Genomic DNA, 20,228 nt, shown 5'->3' with positions numbered 1-20,228 from the left:
AATATTGATTTTAAAGAATGGTAATCCAAAAATGAAAGATTCTGTATGAAGACAAATGAAGATCAATAAAAGAGTACAAAAAATCTTCTTTTATATTCCACAGAAGAAAGCCAGTCATGTTTGGAATTACATAAAGGTGAGTAAATGATGACAGAATTCAGAACAGAATATTTTCGGGTGAACTATGCCTTTAAGCTAGCACAGTATGGTTGTGTTTCTGAATGCCTCAAAAGCGTTCTGAAGTCGACCTCTAGCTTCTGCTTCAGGACAGAAGTTTCTTCGAGAGTGAACAACTCAAACATCGATCTCAGGACACACAGCAAATTAAAATGAGAGTTTGTTTATCAGCACACTAAGACAAATTAGTACAAAGATTATATGTGATCTGTCTCTTCTCTCTAAGAGAAATACTGTATAACTGAGACTGAATTCAGTGATCATTTGACCTGTGACCTTTAGCCATTCAAAGAAAACAATATATACATTTTTCTTTCAGAAGAGTTTTTCCTGTGAGTAATTTAGGAAAAGAAGTGGTTAAGTTATTGATTGTATTTGCTCAGTGAACCAATTTAAGAATCTAAAAGGTGACCAACAACTAATGTAATATAATCTTATGTAATATAAGCAATGATAGCTTCTAAGTGGCAGATGGACAGGAAGCCAAGAAACATCTTCACACTCATGATAACACTGATGAACCACAAATAGACATTCAGAATAAAACTTTATAAACCATCCTACATGTAAACTGCCGACGAGTCATAAAAAGATCTCTCTTTTTTTTACTAGTTTTCATTAGAAGTATTTGGTTGAATACTTTTGCTAGTTATTATTATTACAAATATATTATTAGGAGGATCTAAAAGAAAAGAAAAGAAATTAAACAGATGAGGAAAAACATAAAGCTATGACTGATGCTTCTACTCAAGCTGTGATTGATGCTCACTACAATCAGGGAAGATTTCAATGAATGGGTTAAGGATCCTGATGATCATGATGATCATGATGACGCGGCACGGAAATATTGTCGTGATCGGGCAGGAATCCTGACACTGGTGGTGAACAGTGTGGAGAACATTCACTAACCTATTTACAAAACATTAAAATGCATGATGTGTCGAATAAATGAACAAACAATGTGACATGACGTGTGCTGCCTGAAACGAATCCATCACACAGTGATGTGGTAAAACAGCAGGATGTATTTAGTTGTAGATATTTAGCTCTTGCATGTCGATACACCCTCTCTCTTTAACAGCTATACCTGTGAGCAGTCACCTGGCCGTTTGTTAGACAATGTTGTTTTGGACGTGTTTGAATATACAAGTGATGCTGATCCATGACATGTGGCCATAAGGATTGAGAAAGTGGACATACTTGGCCAGACTCACCCACCCACACACACACACACACACACACAGGAGCTCAGGTGCAGGCACCTCAGGTGATGACTTTATTAGTAGGCTATTGCAAACAGATGCACCTACAGAAACTATTACAAGCTGTTTGCCTTTTGGTCTCCAGAAGCAGCACAAATACTACAGGCGAGCTTCTTATAATGCGTGACGTCTTACTTGAGTATGGCCTCATCCTTTGCCTCTTCCTCCTTCTGCCGAAGCATCACAGCCATGATAATGTTCCTCTCCTCCTCGGTGAGGTGACTGAGGTCCGGAAGCTCGGGTACGGAGTTCTGCGCTGTGGGTGGGCGAGGGCCGCCGCGGGGCCCCACCGAGGCGGACATATTTTACCCCTGTGTGATCGGTGCACAATCCCAGCTATGTAAACCGCTATTCAGGACATAGTCCGATGGCTTATCCGCGGCAGTCGCGAGCGTGGCGAACCGTTCATCGTTGCGGCGGGCACCGACGGTTTGCGCTTCTCTTCCTATACGGGTTTTTCTCCTGTGTCTCTCCCCCCCACCCCCCGCCCGCCCGCCTGCTTCTCCCCTCCAGGTCCAGTTAAGGGTAGTCCATATCCGATCTGGAGGACATGTGCGAGTCGAAAAAGGGGGGTCTTGCGCTTGTTGAAGAAGCCGCCTCGGAGCTCGGGCTCTCGGGTGGGATGATGGGAGAAAAGGCGGAGTCCCCTCGGCGCTCTGTTTTCCGAGCTCGCTGCTGCTGCTGATGCTGCCGCTGTCAGGGAGACGGAATAGTCAATGGGACCGCAGCCCCTCAAGCGCGCGCACGCATCCTCTGGACGGCCGCGCGCACTCTCGTTTGAGAATGGGGGCTCGCTGCACGCGCACTCTGAATCCCATTTTCGTTCTCCAATCGCATCTACCAGCAGCCGACGCTTTGAGATTCACCGAGCCTGAATCGCGGTTGAGATTGAGAACAGTGTGTGTTGCAAGTGCAAATTCAGCACACCCCAAACGAGAGGCTAAAATATAAATAATGATGCACACTAAACCCAGACTTTATGCAACTAACTAACTATCTGGTTAAGGGGGACACTTAATCTTAATCATCTTTTTCATTATTTCTTATATTTAAAACTCCCTTGAGGCAAAGAATAATGAAAGAGTGAAATGTGAGAGTAATTTGTAATTGTAATGTTTGTAGTTTTACTGTACACGGTAAAATAATTAATCTAATTTTCCCAAATTCGTTTAACACCCCATTTTGCCAACAGTGCCATTTAAATCATTAATGAGAAGGAACACAAACAAAATCTAATTTCTAATTGAACTTGTTGAGACAGGCTATACCTCAGATACGTTTTCAGATATTGCATTTTAACTTAAATTATTAAGGCAGCACTTACTTATGAAAGTTGAAACTATTGTACAACTTATAAATACATAAAATAAATATGCAATAATCAAATCATGAATTGCTCATCAAATGCTGAGCAGTTTATTATAGCAGTAGTATTAATAATATATAATATATTAATAATAATAATACGGCATTGTAGTTCATTCTTTCTTTCTTCCTTCCTTTCTTTCTTTCTTCTTGCATGTGCAGTTTCTAAACGCTGGTTGTAGAGCGTGGTTGTAGTGGGGACTTTTATTTTGACATTTCTCCCTGGCTTCAATGACGTTACCTTACATCGTCTACAGCTCCTTCGCTTATAATGCACTTCTGCTATCTTTGATTTCATATTTCTGTCGTTTGTGTTTAATCTGGTAAGGAAAACCTTGTTAAATATCATTTTTAATTGTATGCATATGTTGGCAAGTGTACGAGACACAAAATTACAAAACGCTGCATATGATTTTGTTTATTAGATTTCCTGATGTCTCACATAGAGCAGTTTATTTGATGATTGTGTTTCGGCTGATTACAGCTTGTAAACTAAATGAGAAATGCAATTTGACATGCCATCGTAAATTAACTTAGCTACATTAAAACTGGTCACTATGCTGATATTGTAGATTGCATCTGCTGAAACAGTAGGCTACCTGTAGACAAATTTATTATTATAGTAAAATTATTAAAAACCACTGACTTAACTTAGTGCATAGTGAATGTTTAACATCTTAGGGTCTAATGGGCATAGAATTGAGCTTTATGCAACGTAAATAATATGCGTATTTTGCTGCTGGTTTGATATCTAGCTCAAAGTGATTATACGGTTTAAATTAATATGGTAATATATATATATATATATATATATATATATATATATATATATATATATATATATATATATATATATATATATATATATATAACAGCACGATTGCTTATATATAACAGTTAAATGCACAACAACAAGGTTTTTTTTTTCTCTCAATATTATTCTTAATCATTGTGGACAGCTATGCTGCCTGTAGTGGTGGTGCATGGAGGTGCTGGTCATGTTCCTAAAGAAATAGCTGAACTCTCTACTATCGGTGTAAAGGAGGCAACCAGGACTGGGTATGCCATCCTCCAGAAGGGTGGAAGTGCCATGGATGCTGTAGTTGAAGCAGTGGCCCTGATGGAGAACAATCCAAGATTCAATGCAGGTACCCATCAGTTAACTCTCATATTCTCAGACTTCTTGCTTAATACCTCTACAACATAAGTAGAAAACTCAGTTCATGCTCATGTCATAGGTCGGGGGTCAGTGCTAAATGTGAAGGGGGAGGTAGAAATGGATGCAATGGTAATGGACGGCAGGACACTAGATAGTGGGGCTGTTTCAGCGGTCAGAAGAATTGCTAACCCCGTGCAACTGGCCAGGCTTGTCATGGAGAAGGTATTATTGTAAATTGCACAACATCTTCACAAATACTGTACATAACCACCATGGGAGAATTAAAAAAAAAGTGTTAATAGTAGGAATACTAGGCTATATGATATCTGATGATTTATGAATACATTTAATGCAATCATTAGTTGATTTTACCACCGTTTACATTTTAAAATAATCAAATAGTAATGTGAATGATGTCTGTCCTCTCTCTGGAGACCAAACACTTGTGTCTGACAGCTGAAGGTGCATCTAAGTTTGCCAGAAGCATGGGTGTACCAGAAGTGCCTGAGGAGTCATTGATCACAGACTATGCCAAGATGCGCTGGAAGAAGAACCTGGAGCCAGATGCCAACCCTGTGGAATGCCAAATGTAAAGCTTTTATGTAATGAAAACTGGTACAAAGTGCTGACATATTGTTTTTGGCATAAGATGTCTTATGTCTGAAAATCCTACTAAGAAGAAAGAGTTGCAGTAGTAGTTAAAGAAAGATTAAAAGTACCTATATGACTTATCTCTGAAACTCATAGATTCTAAACACACTAGCGATAATGAGTTTGCAAATGTTAAGAAATTGCAACACATGCCGTGTTTCAGTGTTTATCTAATTTCTTTCTTTCTGATGAACTAGCTACCAGAATAAATAAGACATTTTGTTTGTAAATCCATTTTGTATGCATGCGTTTCAGGGGCAAGATGGGAACAGTCGGAGCAGTAGCTGTGGACAAAGACGGGAACATTGCTTGTGCCACATCCACTGGTGGAATGATTAATAAAATGGAGGGTCGCGTGGGAGACACGCCGTGTGTTGGTAAATCCAAACCTGCTGCTTTGTAGTGTCTGTTAAGGGCCTTGATCTAATTTTCACTACAGTACTCCATTGTTAACACTTTTCAGAGAAATCCCCCTACAAATGGCTTTACTTATAACTGTTTCTGTGTATTAAACTGAAATAGAAGAAAGTATTTTAACACTGAAAAGATTTAACCTTTACTTTGACTAAAAAACACCTAAGCAGCTGATATGACAGGGATTGAACTCTGACCTTTTGACATGTAATAATCTGTATAATTTCCAGCTGCTCAAGAGAGCTTCTTGTCTGCTGAGTTAATGTTCAAACCACAGATCAGCACACCACATCACCCTCCAGATACACATTCTCTCAGGACACAGTTTAACCCGTGGGAATCACGCATACACACTAGTTAGTGATAGAAACAGAGCTGGGTAATCAGGAGAATAGACTCTGCTGGTATTGTCTGATTTAGTACAGTAAGAGAGCAAATAAGCGAAAGTGTAAAAAGACAGCTGCTTTATTTTCCCTTTATGCAGTGAAAATTATCAGGGTTTGCCTCAAACAGGTGAAAGTTCATCTGGAGCAAACGATTTGCTGAGTGTGAGTGTGTGTAAAGGGAAGATCTCACTCTGGATCTGTGTTGTTGTTTTTTTGTCTGATTTTCAGGATGTGGTGGTTATGCAGATAATAATATTGGGGCAGTCTCACCCACAGGTCATGGGGAAGCCATCATGAAAGTCACGCTGTCCAGACTCATTCTCTTCCACATGGAGCAAGGCATGTGTTACAATATCAGTACAACTTATTCAGCATAAGAACAAACAAAGCTTTGTGTTCTTTTTTCTTATTTTTTTAATTATTTTTTTAAGTGAATAAATTACTATATTTATTATAGAGAATATTAATTTAAACCATGAATAATCAAATTTATTATCAGGCTTTTTACTTTCTGTGATACTTTATTCTGGTCAGCTGTATGTAGCAGTTGTATTTTTAATCTTATTTTTAATAATATGATACTTTTAAACTGCAAGGACCTATTAAATTGATCAAAAGTGACCGTAAATGCTAAAAAAAAAAAAAAAATTAAAATTAAAAAATTATTTTAAATAAATGCTGTTCTTTTGAACCTTCTATTCATCAAAGAATGCAGAAAAAAAGTATCACAGATTCTGGCCAGCTTTGTCATTACAGGAATAAATTATATTTTAAAATATATTCAAATAGAAAACAATTATTTTAAATTGTAATAATAGTTCACAATATCGCTGTTTTCCCTCTGTTTTTGATCAAATAAATGCATCCTTGGTAAGCATAAGAGACCAACCCAAACTTTTGAATTTGTGTATTCTATCACTGTCTAGCGATAGTGAAATATATTTCATGTCTCCCGTATTACTTCTCCTTTTCCTACTAATACAAGTTATAATATCAGTGTCTCAAAACAAGCCACTACCAGAAGTAGTAAAAATAATATTGGAGGACATTAATTTTAATATATAGTACATGGTGAGCAAGAAATAAAAACATTGCTCGGAATAACTAGGAAGTTATAAGAGACAACTAGATTTGGATTGAAAACAAAACATGTTAGATTATAATTAAACATGTTAGATCAAAAAGTAGTTACTAGAAAAAGTAACTATAACTATTGATTAATAATTTAAAACTGAGCATAATTGCAAGAGCTTTGAATCACGATGGGATCAAAATGAAGCTGTCTGGGTTTATGTTGTGATAATGCCCTTTCTATAGTACATTATCATAATTATCATCTTATATAAAGAAAAGTTAATCTAGCCATATGACCGTATGATATCTCTCTTCTTGTGTACTGTGCACTTGTAATCTGTAGTTTTATTGTTGCTGCATGCCATCTACAGTATAAATGTCACATCTTGGACCATAAATCTGTCTGCATTGTAATACTGATCTAAAAGCAAAAGATATAGACATGAGCTCATATGAACGGTTTGCATGTGTTCATAATAAGCTATGTGACCGATTCCTTGCAGCATTTTGTGAATAAATAGCTTGAATTACTGCAGCTACACATTAACTGGAGATCTAGGGCCTTATTAAGATGCTCAAGTCTGTTTAGGTAAACATTGCTCACTTCATGAGTCGGAGTAAAAACAGTTTTAGTCAGTGTAACATGGTCTCTCATTAACCAGTCAGTATGTGTAGTGTGAGTTAGCCATTGTTTTCTGTTGAGGTGATCTGTGTGTCTGCTTTTGCCTTGTGTGTGTGGAAACAGAACAGGAAATGTGTTTTTGATTAAGCTGATCTATGTGTGTTGATATGGGCAGGGTGTTGATAAGATTTATTTGGTTTCATCTTCCAATCCATATGAACCACATCATTTAAAGGAATAATTCAACCAAAAATGAAAAGTTGCCAACACTTTACTCACCCTCAGGCCATCCGAGATGTAGATGAGTTTGTTTCTTCATTGAAACTTAGCTCTTCATTGAAACATTACATGCTCATCTTTGGATCCTCTGCAGTGAATGGGTGCCGTCAAAATGAGGGATTAAACAACTAATAAAAACATCACAGTAATCCACAAGAAATCCACACAACTCCAGTCCATCAATTAACATCTTGTGAATTAAAAATCTGTTTGCTTGTAATAAACAAATCAGGCATTAAAGGGGTCATATTACATTGCTAAAAAGGAACATTATTTTGTGTATTTGGTGTAATGCATTGTGTTCACGCAGTTTAAGGTTCTAAAAACACATTGTTTTCCACATGATGTACATTATTGTTGCTCCTCTATGCCCTGCCTTTCTGAAACGTGTAGATTTTTACAAAGCTTGTCATTCTGAAAAGCGCAGTGGGCTCTGATTGGCCAGCTATCCAGTGCGTTATGCAAATCTTCTCATACAGTGATGTAGACGTGGGGGCATGTTTGAAGGCGTTCACTTTTAAAAGAATATTGCTTTGGGTTTGAGTCTGTAATCTTTCCGACTTTACGGAACAGCTTTTAACACTTCAAAGATAAAAAAAAATATAAAATTGCATCATATGACCCCTTTAAGACGTTTTAAACGTTGCTTCCAGCGAAAACAAATCCTATCTCCATAATATTGCTTTCGTCTCGACTAAATCAGGAGACAAATATGCACAGATTAAAAATATGAAAGCAATCTAACATCATTCTACACAAATATGTTGGATAAAATGGTGGATTTTGATGTGAGAGGACAACAGGGGATTGACTTTTTGAGTCATTATTATGGACTTGTATTTTGGCCAGAATACCAAAATATGGCACCCATTCACTACAGAGGATCCATAGGTGACGATTTCTCCAATTCTGTTCTGTTGAAGAAACAATTACCTATATATCTTGTATAGTCTGAGGGTAAGTAAATTTATAGCAAATAACCATTTTTAGAATGAACTATTCCTTTAAAAATTTGCTTCCTTATAATGCATTACATGTTCACATACATCTGGCAAGAGATCTGGTATGATAATACCGTGTACTATTAATATTGTTATTCCACTGCATTATTTATATTAGTAAATCACTTATTTGTATGATTCAGCTAAGTGTGTGTTGTTCTTTATTCTATAGGAAAGACCCCAGAGGAAGCTAGTGACCTGGCTCTTACGTATATGAAGGAGCGGGTGGATGGTCTTGGTGGGGCTGTGGTGGTAGATCCAAAAGGGACCTGGGCAGCTCAGTTCAGCAGTTTACAGATGTCATGGGCCGCTGCCCAGCAGGGCGAACTCCACTTTGGGCTGTACCATGGTGAACACTTTGTTGAGCCTGTACAAGAGAACATATAATGAACATGTTCTCATTTTTGGTTGATTATATTTTCACAGTAAGTATTGAATACAAAAGGAAATATGCCTGCAAATCAGTGTTTGTGTAAAATACGTACATGCCTCATGGCATTATGCATTTTGAAGTTGATCTTCTCTACACCTAAAAGTAAAGCTATGTAAGTCTTAAATATATTGATTGAAAACATATTAAAAAACTACTGCAACACTCCTTTTTGAGGGCTGTGTAACTGTCCTTAGTGGTAATACTGTATATTCTCCACTAGATGGAGATATATGATTTTTTTTTTGGAATCGAGTGAATTTAATTTGTTGTAAGGTGCAGTGCACATTAAAAGGGATAGATCACCCAAATTGATAATCCTGTCATAATTTGCTCACCTCTCAATTTGTTCCAAACCTGTTTGTGTTTCTTTCTTCTGTTGAATACAAAAGAAGATTTTTTTGAAGAATCTTGGTAACAAAACAAAAAGTAGATGGTAGCCATTTAATTCCATAGTCTAAATGTAGCTTCAAAATATCTTCTTGTGTGAGTAACTGCTGACATAATTTTCAATTTTAGATGTATAATCCATTAATAATTACTTAATAAATAATAATGATTACTTTTAAACTAAAATTGTAAAATAAATGGTATGCATTTTGTAGCTATAATACTACTACTACTACTAATAAAAATGTAAACGGCACCTGTGAACCTAAGTCAGAATGTCTTGGCAGACTTACCAGATTGGTTTTTATTACCGATTTTGAAGAACATAAATCATGATTAATTCCTGAAGTACTTCAGCGTATCATTTCCTTCTATAGACTGACAATGAAAGTACGGTAGCTTATTAAATCGGCACAAAATATTTTAAACCAACAAATCATGTTTACATTTGAACAAACAATGCAGTAGTTTTGTAATAATCTATATTCTGTGAGGTTTTTTTTTTTTTTACGTTTTAAGTGTGTTGGTGTCATCACACTTTTTAGACCAATTGTGATGGCGAAACATCTGTTTGGAGGTGGAAATGTGCAGGAAATAAACTTGCTGTTATGGGTCACGTGTTATTTCAAGTTAACTGATAACATCAGTTCTGTTGTTTTCATCTACAGTAAAGTGAGGTAACGTGGCTCTCAGATCTTAATGCCCTGACCCTCATGACAGTTTAAGTACACAAGCTTCTGCTTATTGTGTCAACACACAGACAACCTTGCAAGTTCCAACTGTGAATTTTCTTTATGATGATCAACAACCCCCCAAAAAAACAGTTTTTCTGCCCTCAGCGGTCAGCTTGTGTTCAAAATATTCCACACGGGAGAATGCAAAACAACTTCAGCTTTTGTCCTCACAAAAACACAGCCGACAAGTTATGACCTCTCTGTCCCTCTGTGTATTATTTAACCCTTTAAATGTGCTGGAACATAAAATAATATAAAATAATAATAATATAAAAAAACACTTTTATAGAATATCCCATGAAAATAGTGTAAAAAGATTAGTGTTTACCTCAAGGTCAATAACCTTTGTTTGGCATGGTGCCATGTTACTTTTGGATAAAGATAAAGAGTTGATGCCACAGATTTTATACCACTTTATAGTCACTCAATTTGAATAGTTCCAGGGACCCCCTTTTCAATATTTTGTTATTTAAATATTAAATTGGTTTCAGTTAGGGGGATGGGGGGTTAAACTCAGGATTAAGTGTATTATAGTTATCTAATTGAACTGCATTTATTTTGGAGTGAAAATATGTAGCCGTACAACACAAACTACAAATTTACAAATTTCGAATATCCAGAAATGTAAAGATTAGGATTGGCACGAAATCAGATGCAGTGCACTCTAAATCTATATTTTGCATTTATATATTTAACAGATGCTTTTATCCAAAGTGACTTACAATAGAGGAACTTTGCCAACAATATTCCTAGTAAAAAAATGTCAGGTTTATTTATTAGAATGCTAGACTAGGAAACAAGCTAGAGCAGAGGGGAAATGCAAAGAAAAGGATGTTTTATTAACCTATTTTAATTTAATCGTAATGCAACACATTTGTTTAAAATATTCAAATATAAAAGCACAGCGGTCATGGGGGTCATTCAGTGAATTTATACGCTGGCACCATCATGGAGACGAGCGCTTCGCCTGCTGATTGGTCAGTACTCGAAAGAGATGACAGAGAAGGGGCGGGCCTGAACGCAGGAATCCGCATAGAAAAAGTCAAGAGTGACAGATTGGCCGGAGTCGGTGACAGTTTGAGCTCGGACGACAGCGAAGTCAAGCAGCCCCCATTCTTACATTTGCCATCTTACAAAGCTTTATTATAGAATCTTAACATCGTGTTTACACTGCAAAAGAGCGACGCGATGCTACAAAACTTAAACCAAACCGTTAGAATAATAATTGATTATAACGGGCGCTTTCTATTTTTGTCGCGTCGCGTGAGATAATTACGTAATTACGCACTTGTGGCGGTTCCCAACAGCTTATACAAATAACGTAACGTTGCTCTTGTTTGCTTTGACCAAAAACTTTAGTTTTAGTGAAGTCAAAGACAAGATAAAGTTATTTTCAAGACGCAGAACACGGCAAGGATCAGTCTAAGTGGAGATGACATCCTTTTTGGACATTTATATATTTTCTCTCAAAGTATTTGTGCTGTCAGCGCTGGAAGAAAAGTCACGGACATCTGCGAAGAAGTCTCCAAAAGAACGTTCATCAGACGGATCTTTCTTAGAAATACAGACATTCTGATTGTAACTTGGGTGAGTTTATCTTTATGCTGCATCAATAATTTGCATTGTAGATTTATTTCAAAAAGAAAACTGCAAAGTAAAGGAGGCAGTCCAAGTCTGCTCAGTTGTGTCCAGGAAATGGCTCCCTTGTGGAGAAAACAAAAAATTGAACTGTAAAATACTATATATTAACTTAATCTATATTTTATACTTAAGCAAAATGACACGAGCAAGAGATGAATATCAGCATTGTAATTTGGCCACATAAGCACGAGGCCACAGGAATTCAACACTATTAATGTACTATACTACAGGCGGATTGTAAGGGTTACAATAATTGATACAGTACTAAATAATTAATATTATAATTGGCCAGTTTGGATGTATGTATATGCCAATTAAAAGGTTACTCGACCCCAAAATTGAAATTTTGTCATTAATCACTTACCCCCATGTCGTCCCAAACCAGTAAAATCTTAGTTCTTCTTTGGAACACAATTTAAGATATTTTGGATGAAAACCAGGAGGCTTGTGACTGTCCCATTGACTGCCAGGTAAATTATACTGTCAAGGTCCAGAAAAATATTAAAGACATTGTCAGAATAGTCCATCTGCCATCAGTGGTTCAACCATAACGTTATGAAGCGACAAGAAGACATTTTTTCTACGGTAAGAAAACAAAAAATAAAGACTTTATTCAACAATTTGTCTTCTCCGCATCACCGTAGCGCCATTTTGGAAAATATCCACTGAACGCAAACTGCGAACACTATTCTGTGTCAGCTGCAACACAAGCAATTTTCCATTTCCTGCTCAGTACTGAGAGAAAACCACTCGGAGAGATCAGTGGGGGAAAACATGGACGCTCTGACTTTAGAAAACCGCTGATCTGTTCAGGTAAAATCAACCGCTTCCATACACCTTAGTCAGGGCAAATGGCGTATTTGATTTTATGCAGATGATGTGAGGTGAGGGAAAGTTTTTATCAAAATCGAAAGATTTTGTCTTCTGAAAGTTACTTTGGAAAGATTTTTTTGTCAGCTGAACATATGGCATGGCATCTTATTACCACAGACTGTATAAAAACATGGACGTAGTGTCCGTTACATCACCCCTAGGTTTCCTAAGAGCGTTTTTTTTTTTTAAAGCTCAAAGTGGGCAGAGTCGGCTACCGCCATCTTGGCATCGTGTAAGCATGTGTCACTTTCAGGTAATTGAAAATGGAGGGCATACATCTGTATAGAACAGACTGTAAACATGTTTTTTTCTGCTGTAAAGTTGGCCATTTTAACCTCTAGCGGCCGGTTGAAAAATTACAGTTTGTCACATCCATGACTTAAAGAAAGTATATGCGCTGCCAGTGTTGTGTAATATTCAGTTCCTGTGAAAAACTGTTCCAGCGGGTGGATTTTATATAAATATTTATTAATTCTCATATTGTGGGTGTGTCCTTTATACTGCAGTACTAGTTACCACCAATGACAACTAGGTAGGCTGCTAAAAAAAATTACATTTATAAAACGCTAAAAATCAGAGTAAAAAAACTATATTAGCCTGGGTTAGAACAGTTTATTTGCTTCTTGTTTGCTCTGCTGTGTGCCTGTAATTAATCAGGCAAAACAGCTCAGACAAGTTATCATATTATACAAATAGTTTTGACGCTGTTGCAGTTAATGCTTTAATGCTTAACATTCAAACATCAAACATGCACAAATATTTTCAGTTTCAATCATTTGTGATTTGTCTCGAGGGCCTTTCGCACCACTTTAGTTCCAGAAATAAATGTACAGTACTAAAGTACTGGGACGATTTTGTGCAAACTATTTCCCAGTACCATTTAAAGGGTTGCATTCGCACTAACTGTGTAATAGGAACTGACATAAACTGGTCAACAGCCATGTCATTTGTGCACGGTGTTCAACAACGTTAACAAAGAACAACGTTAACAACAGGAGGATGGAGATCGGAGCTGTGTTTTTGTTGTGTCTAATGGTTTTCATAATAATGGACATGGAATGTCCACATACACATAAAGCAATTGAAAGAACGGAAAGGAGGACTAAGAATCTCCAATGACAACTGGCAGTGCTACATTTGCTACAAGTGCCTGCACTTGAGCATCTGTCCATCTATCACTGTTCATCATAATTGCAAAATAAGTTGACACAATGTTTACAGTATTTTTACACACCGTTTAAAGTCATGGCGGGTGAGGGCATTTTCGAACCCATCTGGCCCATCAATCAGTTGTGCTGGTTAGACCCTGCTCCGGAGTAGGACCTAATTTGGTTATCAAAAAAAGGCAGTCAAGTACTAAAATCACACTTAGTTCCTACAGTGCGAAAATGCCCAAAAGTGGGTAGTTCCACAAGTAGTTCTGGTACTATGAAAAGGTTCCCGCGGTGCGAAAGCCCTAGGGACACGCCCACAATATTCACGCAAACTCCACCCGATACAATAATTTTTAACAGGAACTATATATTACCCCGAACAAGCACATCAGTGAAGTAAATGTCAGTTTAGCATTTTTCTTTTAAACCAGCAGTGCATAGCCTAGATTTATGCTTTCAGTTTGAGTGGAAATCTTATACAGTATTACAGTTAGTCGATCTAAACAGGGATTGTGCATTAACAGCTGTCAACAATGTTGGTTACACAAGTGAGCAGTCTGAACATAACTACACATAGCATTTTTTATTTTGGTTGCACACTTATGTGCACCCCTGTTTATAGCTATAATTGTCATCATTATAGTTATTGTCCTTGATGTGAACAGCCCTTTAGTCTTTGTACAGCAAAGCAGCAGGCCAGCAGTTCCTTTTTATTTTCTTCACATCTGTGCCACAGTACATTAGTTTGAGTTATTTTCTATGCATCAGTGAAACAGCCAATCAATTGTAACCTCAGTGGTGCGCAAAGACGATATAAAAATCAGCTGATTTTGTGCCCATCATGTGTTAGCATTGTAGTTGTGATCAAGTGGAGAACAACGTGTTAAGACCTATTCATTAAACCCTTCATTACTGCATTTGACACATTAAGTAAGCAAGTAAGTTTGTCACATTCACTCTTCATTTCATGTTTCTTTTGTTGTTTCTAATTCACCTTTGCAAAAGCAGCCATGGTAGAGTGTAAGTGTCAGGATGGCATGAGTTCCTGCTGACCTCTGAGAGTTAGCGTTTTCTGTTAATCAGTGTTCTGGTGACACAGATGACTTGTTTTCTTACTGTGAGGTCCGTGCCTAGAATCAGGGAACCGTGTTTAACTGCCCGTCGAGCATAAAGGAACGTGACCTCCAGCAAGGTCAGAGAGGTCTTCGCTCATCTGATTCTGCTTCGGGTGGTTTTGGTGTTCCTGGAAAAAAGGAGACAGAGAGTTAAAGCAATGTGAGTGAATGGAAACAACTGATTCTGTGTGAAACGGGTACAAAAAAAAAGTGTTTTCTCACGTCTCAGGAGCATCACACCTTTTGTTGCATTTAAAGATCAAGAAACACAAGACTGGGAAAATCAACAGATAAAAGTAGATCATTTTTTAAAATATATATATTTGCTGTAGTTGTTATGCATACATATTTTTATTTATTAGTAGTATAGACTTGTTGAAGAACATTCTCACAAATCAGTCAAATGCATAGCTAGTGTCCTCTGATTTGGTAGATGTGTTCAGTAGGTAACAAGTTGTGGTTACTGTTAAAGTCAGAGGAGGATCTATCTCACAGGGCATATGCCACCGTGAGAAATGCAGTTTAAGTCTGCATTACGGAAGATTGCTAGGCCCTTGATCTAGGGGAAATGAGAATAACGCTTACAAGGGCAGTATTTTCACAGTCTCAGAAAGAACTGGACGATCACAAAAGACAATAGGACTTAGACATTAGGACCAATGAATTCAGGCTTATTCGACAAATATCTGCTTTATTGTACTCTCAGTACAAAAACTGTGTTGCACATTCTGCATAGCATTAGCTTTAAACTGAAAAGTATGCATTATCTACCCAACATTTGTGCAGTATGAAAAGTGCCATTATGAATGTCAGTAATCTTTTCCATACAATGAAAATCCATCAGTGTAATGCATCAAAAATAAACCAAGTCTGTCACTTGTGCCCTATCAAAAAATAGTGCCTCAAAGCTAATGGCAACTGTAAACTCACAGTGAACAAGACCATTGCCAATAATTGATGTGATCAGAGGCCTTGTCTGGGTGGAGGCTGTGTGTCTTCGGACTCACAGCCAGATCCCTTCCTTTTTTCTTTTAGTCTCGCTCTCTTTCCTTGCTCTCCACCCCTTCCCCCAATTCCCTCTCCCTATGTCTCTGCCTTACTACACACTATGCGGTTGCCAAGTGCTAAGAATCTGCGGAATGTGGGATTGCAGTGGTCTGATAAAGTTTGCTTTGTTCCCACTGTGACCTGAAAGCTGGGAGGGATATAGGAGGCTGGGAGTCAGTGCACTGCAGAGCAGACCCTTTACACAGTCTCAACACACTGTTAAGCGCACACGCACACACACACACACACACACTGAGCCACGTCTCATTAGCAACCTGTTATTTGTCTTACAGTACATTCTACTGACTGCTGATGTGTTGATAGGATGGGGATGCATGTAATAAGTAGAATTTACATACACACATATTTGAATATGTAGGCAGGGAACATGTGATGCTCGAAAAATGGAAGGTCTTTAAATAGTCTGGTCATAGTCTATTCAACCAGAATTGTTTATTGGACAGAAAATATACTTAAGACAGAATTGGTGTCCAAACGACAAAAAAAAAAAAAATATTATCTTTCTATACCCACCAGATCTTGCCATTTTTCAGATTACTGGTAAATATAATCAATAAAAAATTGTATATATTGAAATGCATATATGCATGTATATTATTAAAATTAGTTTGTAGTAGTTTAACATTTTGAGTGTGAAGTTGAATTGTGAAGCAAGAAAATCTGATTTGTACAAAAGATTGTCAGTGTGTCAGTTTTTACAATTTGATTACCGTAGTGACCTAGAAAAAGTCCGGAAATTAATAGTTCTCATTGTTTTACATAATGTTTATTTATTTATTTATTATTATTTTTGGTACTAAAATAAAATAAAGAAATGCTTTAATAACCTTAACTAGTAAAGGGAAAGACTTAGTAAAAGACACAGAAACAGCTGAGTAGATTTTGTAAATGTCAATGAATGATGCAGCACATCTAGTTAATTCAGAAACATTTTAAACAACCATTTCCCTAACTGAAAATCAGTTTTTGAATGCATATGGCCTTCGGCAGCAATAGATTACTTCCAGAGAAAAGAAGATGCATGATAGAGAGAGAAAAGAGACTCACTCCAAAACTCCTATTGTCACGTTGTCAAAGTAGACACTCACACACATTTCCAGTTTTAGAAGCCAATTGAGTGGAAACACTGACAAGAAAGTACGACTGATGACAGAAAACGATGCTGATTTATTCATTTTAAGTTTTGAGTTGGCATTCCATGTATAATGGGGTTACATGGGTTACTTCTCTCAGAGCTCCAGTCTCAAGTCTAGCGCTGAAGGGAGTTGAGAAGCTCTTAAGGAAATCTGCCATCTCAGCCCTCGCAATGGAGGAGACCTAACAGCTTAGTTTAAAGAGTAAACAGAGATAGACGCTTTGTGATTGGAGGGGGTTGGCAGGAAGCTGCTCTGCTGTTTGTGTTTAGGAGACGTTTGCAGTCAGCAGAGATACGTTGCTTGTGAAGCTTTATTAGATTGTTTTTTTTTTTTGTGGGAGAGTCATGGCAAAACAAATGACAGCGGCTGAGTTTCCAGTGTTTTCAGTGTAAATATGACATGTCTCTTCTGTCATGGTTACCAGCCCTCATAGTGTCACAAGGTGGGCCAAACCTAGCCTGAATAACTCCCTTCCCATGGACACATCTGCAGTCTCATGAAGTAACTCAAAAGATTTTAGTTATGTTTGTTAAGTTTTTGTGTCAGCGATGGCACAATTTTTAGTATATTAGGGTTACAGTGTCAGGTTTACGTATCGTCTGCATATTGGGTAAAAAGTCAGCTGGCAGTACAGGCTACTGTAAACATCCTTGACTGGAAGCTGGTGCTTGAGATGGAGCTTTCAGTCGGATGTTTGCAGCAGCCAACTGCTATTACTCTCACCCAGAAACCTGCGCTAGGAGAACATGGATACATCCACTGGAGCAAACCATTGGATTATAAAGTTCAGATTGTTTAGGTCCAATTACTTCTAGTCCCACTCTTATACGGCAAGCTGATGGGCCACCTAAAGTCCATCTGTCTGATGCATGTTGTGCACAAAACAAGAAAGCAATATGTAAACGGTAAGCTTTGGCCAACAATTTGTGGGATTTGAAATGGAATGGTTTTTATACAACTGCCCTGGGATTTATTTCTTTAATTTATATTTGTAATATATTTATTTGAAAGAGTTGTTTGGCAATCCGTACAAAGAAAAATAAGTTTTTATATGTATTTCATATGTATTTGTTGAAGGAAATAGCTTGTCAAACAGACACGGAAAGTTAGTTTACTATGCAAAACTGTTATTCAATCATAGCAGTGGGTGTTTACTTCCAAGTCTTCAATGCGGCATGCCCATAAAAACCGAGCGTTTCTCAAGGTGGCCTCAAAGTCAGGGTAGAAAATAACCTATTATTTATTGATTTTGATGTTTTTGAATCTAAAAACCACCCAAACGTCAGAAGACTGTGGTGTTTACAGAATCTCAGCTAATACACGGTCAGAACATTCAGCCATTCTGATAATGGTCCTGGCTCTTAAATGTGGCTAAATTGATATGTTTGGCTCACTGTATTAATATTTAATTATATCAACAGACTTGATGCATGTTGTGTAACACGATCGTGACCCACTGATTTTTGTGCTGCCCTTCTGACTTTGTACAGTTTGTACTGTTTAAAAAATGCATAAGCATTTCTGTCTGTGCACGTGCCTGTTTAATTTTGATATGTTGGTAAAGAACATCTGGCTTTTGATGCATTCATTTAGGTTAATTAATCACGGGTTACAAAGTTTATAAAAAACTCTTGCACTCAAACTGCAAAGAGGACAACAATATATGCTTTAAGTCACGTGAGGTAAGCCCAACCCAATCTGATATTAAACTAAAAGGTTTTAACACCTTCTGGCATTTATTTATTTATATTTTTTATCATATATACAAAACAGTGAACAGCTGACTGTTTCAGCCATGCTGCTTTCGATCCACAGCAGCTGAAATAGCGTAGCAGTGTGAACTGAGATGTGCTGAAATGGATCCCTCTGTGGCACGTCAAGAGCAAACAGAGGTTTGAGAATGAATCCGTCTGAGGGTGTGCTCCACGAACGAACATTGTCCCTAGAGTCCCAAGAGTTGCCATTTGTGTCAGATTAACAATTTCAGTCATATAAAACACATTCCACCTGGACACCTGTGGAGCACTAAGACCCAGATTAGCTGAGCTGCCTCTCCTTATACAGTACTTCTAAGAGTTTCAAAGGCTTATAACACAGATCCCGAGAGCACAGGACTTTCTCTTTCCCACCTCTTACATGAAGGCTCCCATGGGGCGTGCGATGAAAAGCACAAAAATCTGATCCTGAAGAACAGCTTTGGGTCAGCAAAGTGAAAACTTTCAAGCCTACAAAGTCCAATCACCGAACCAGTTGATAGATTAACAGTAAAATATAAAATGTACTTTTAAATATTTAGATTTGTTTAACCATTTTTTATGTGCAGACTACAAGGTTTGCAAATGATCTGACAACACTCTTCTGTTAATGTGTTGTAAATGTAAAAAAAAAAAAAAAAAAAAAGTCTCTTTGGAAATATGTCTTTTGTGACATTTCTGCAACATGATATTGCATGGCCTCTTGCACATTTCGCAACATTTTCAAAGTGAAATATCCAGTGAGTGGCTCTAAAAACATGTTCAGTTTTATACAAAATAGATGAACATTTTAATGGGTTGGTTATTGTATGTATTGCAGCAGTTCAATTAATGTCTGGTAAGTGGTGCGAAAAGATTCATGCTCTGTCACTTTTAAAATAACGTACCACCGACACTAAACGCGACTCTCAAACTGACTGTTGTTAACAAAAGTAAAAGTGTGATCTAAACGTAATTGCTAAAGTCACTCTGCCATGTAGCAAGTTTACTATCTCAGAAAAGATGTATATATGGAGCTGGTTTGAAAATAACCTACCACCGGCACTAAACCAGATCCTACCCTAAACCTAACCGATAGTAATATTAAAACTAAACACAATAAAAAATAAATTAATGTCATGTCATTTTAGCAAGTTAACTACTTCAGAAAAGTCATACATATGGGCCTGGTGATGCAAATGTCAGAATTTATTAGCTTATAAATCATGCACTACAGTAAAAGAGGTAGAGGTAATGAAGTAGTATTGTGCAAGAAACCTCATAAAAATCTGCCTCTGTAGTCATTTGTGAAAAGGAAATTCACACTATTGTTTTAGCTAATATGTGTGGGTGATCTTTACATATTATGTTGGGATAATTATTTTAACACTGATAAAACAATTACTACACCTTTAAGGTTAGAATTCAGCCGGTTCCTACAACAAAATGTAATGCATGTAGTAGATGATTTCACAGGTCCATGATATTTCTCTGTAATAAGATCATATTTCAACAAGTGTTTCTTGCTTTAGTTGGTTATCACTTTATCTACAATAACTGACAG

General features: G+C 37.2%; 1 protein-coding gene across 1 annotated transcript; it reads left to right on the top strand.

Annotated features, from left to right (window-relative positions):
• The first annotated feature begins 2,988 nt into the window (after nucleotides 1-2,988).
• On the top strand, nucleotides 2,989-9,131 carry LOC113077682 (isoaspartyl peptidase/L-asparaginase). The gene is made up of 7 exons (XM_026250003.1): nucleotides 2,989-3,127; nucleotides 3,764-3,952; nucleotides 4,043-4,185; nucleotides 4,398-4,552; nucleotides 4,870-4,991; nucleotides 5,643-5,753; nucleotides 8,563-9,131. The coding sequence occupies exons 2-7, from the start codon at nucleotides 3,766-3,768 to the stop codon at nucleotides 8,775-8,777; spliced, it is 933 nt and encodes a 310-aa protein (XP_026105788.1). The 5' UTR covers nucleotides 2,989-3,127; nucleotides 3,764-3,765; the 3' UTR covers nucleotides 8,778-9,131.
• The last annotated feature ends 11,097 nt before the right edge of the window (nucleotides 9,132-20,228 follow it).

The sequence above is a fragment of the Carassius auratus genome, unplaced genomic scaffold, assembly GCF_003368295.1.
Source record: "Carassius auratus strain Wakin unplaced genomic scaffold, ASM336829v1 scaf_tig00023167, whole genome shotgun sequence".
In the NCBI taxonomy this organism is placed as follows: Eukaryota; Metazoa; Chordata; class Actinopteri; order Cypriniformes; family Cyprinidae; genus Carassius; species Carassius auratus.
This window is presented reverse-complemented; position numbering and strand designations above follow the sequence as displayed.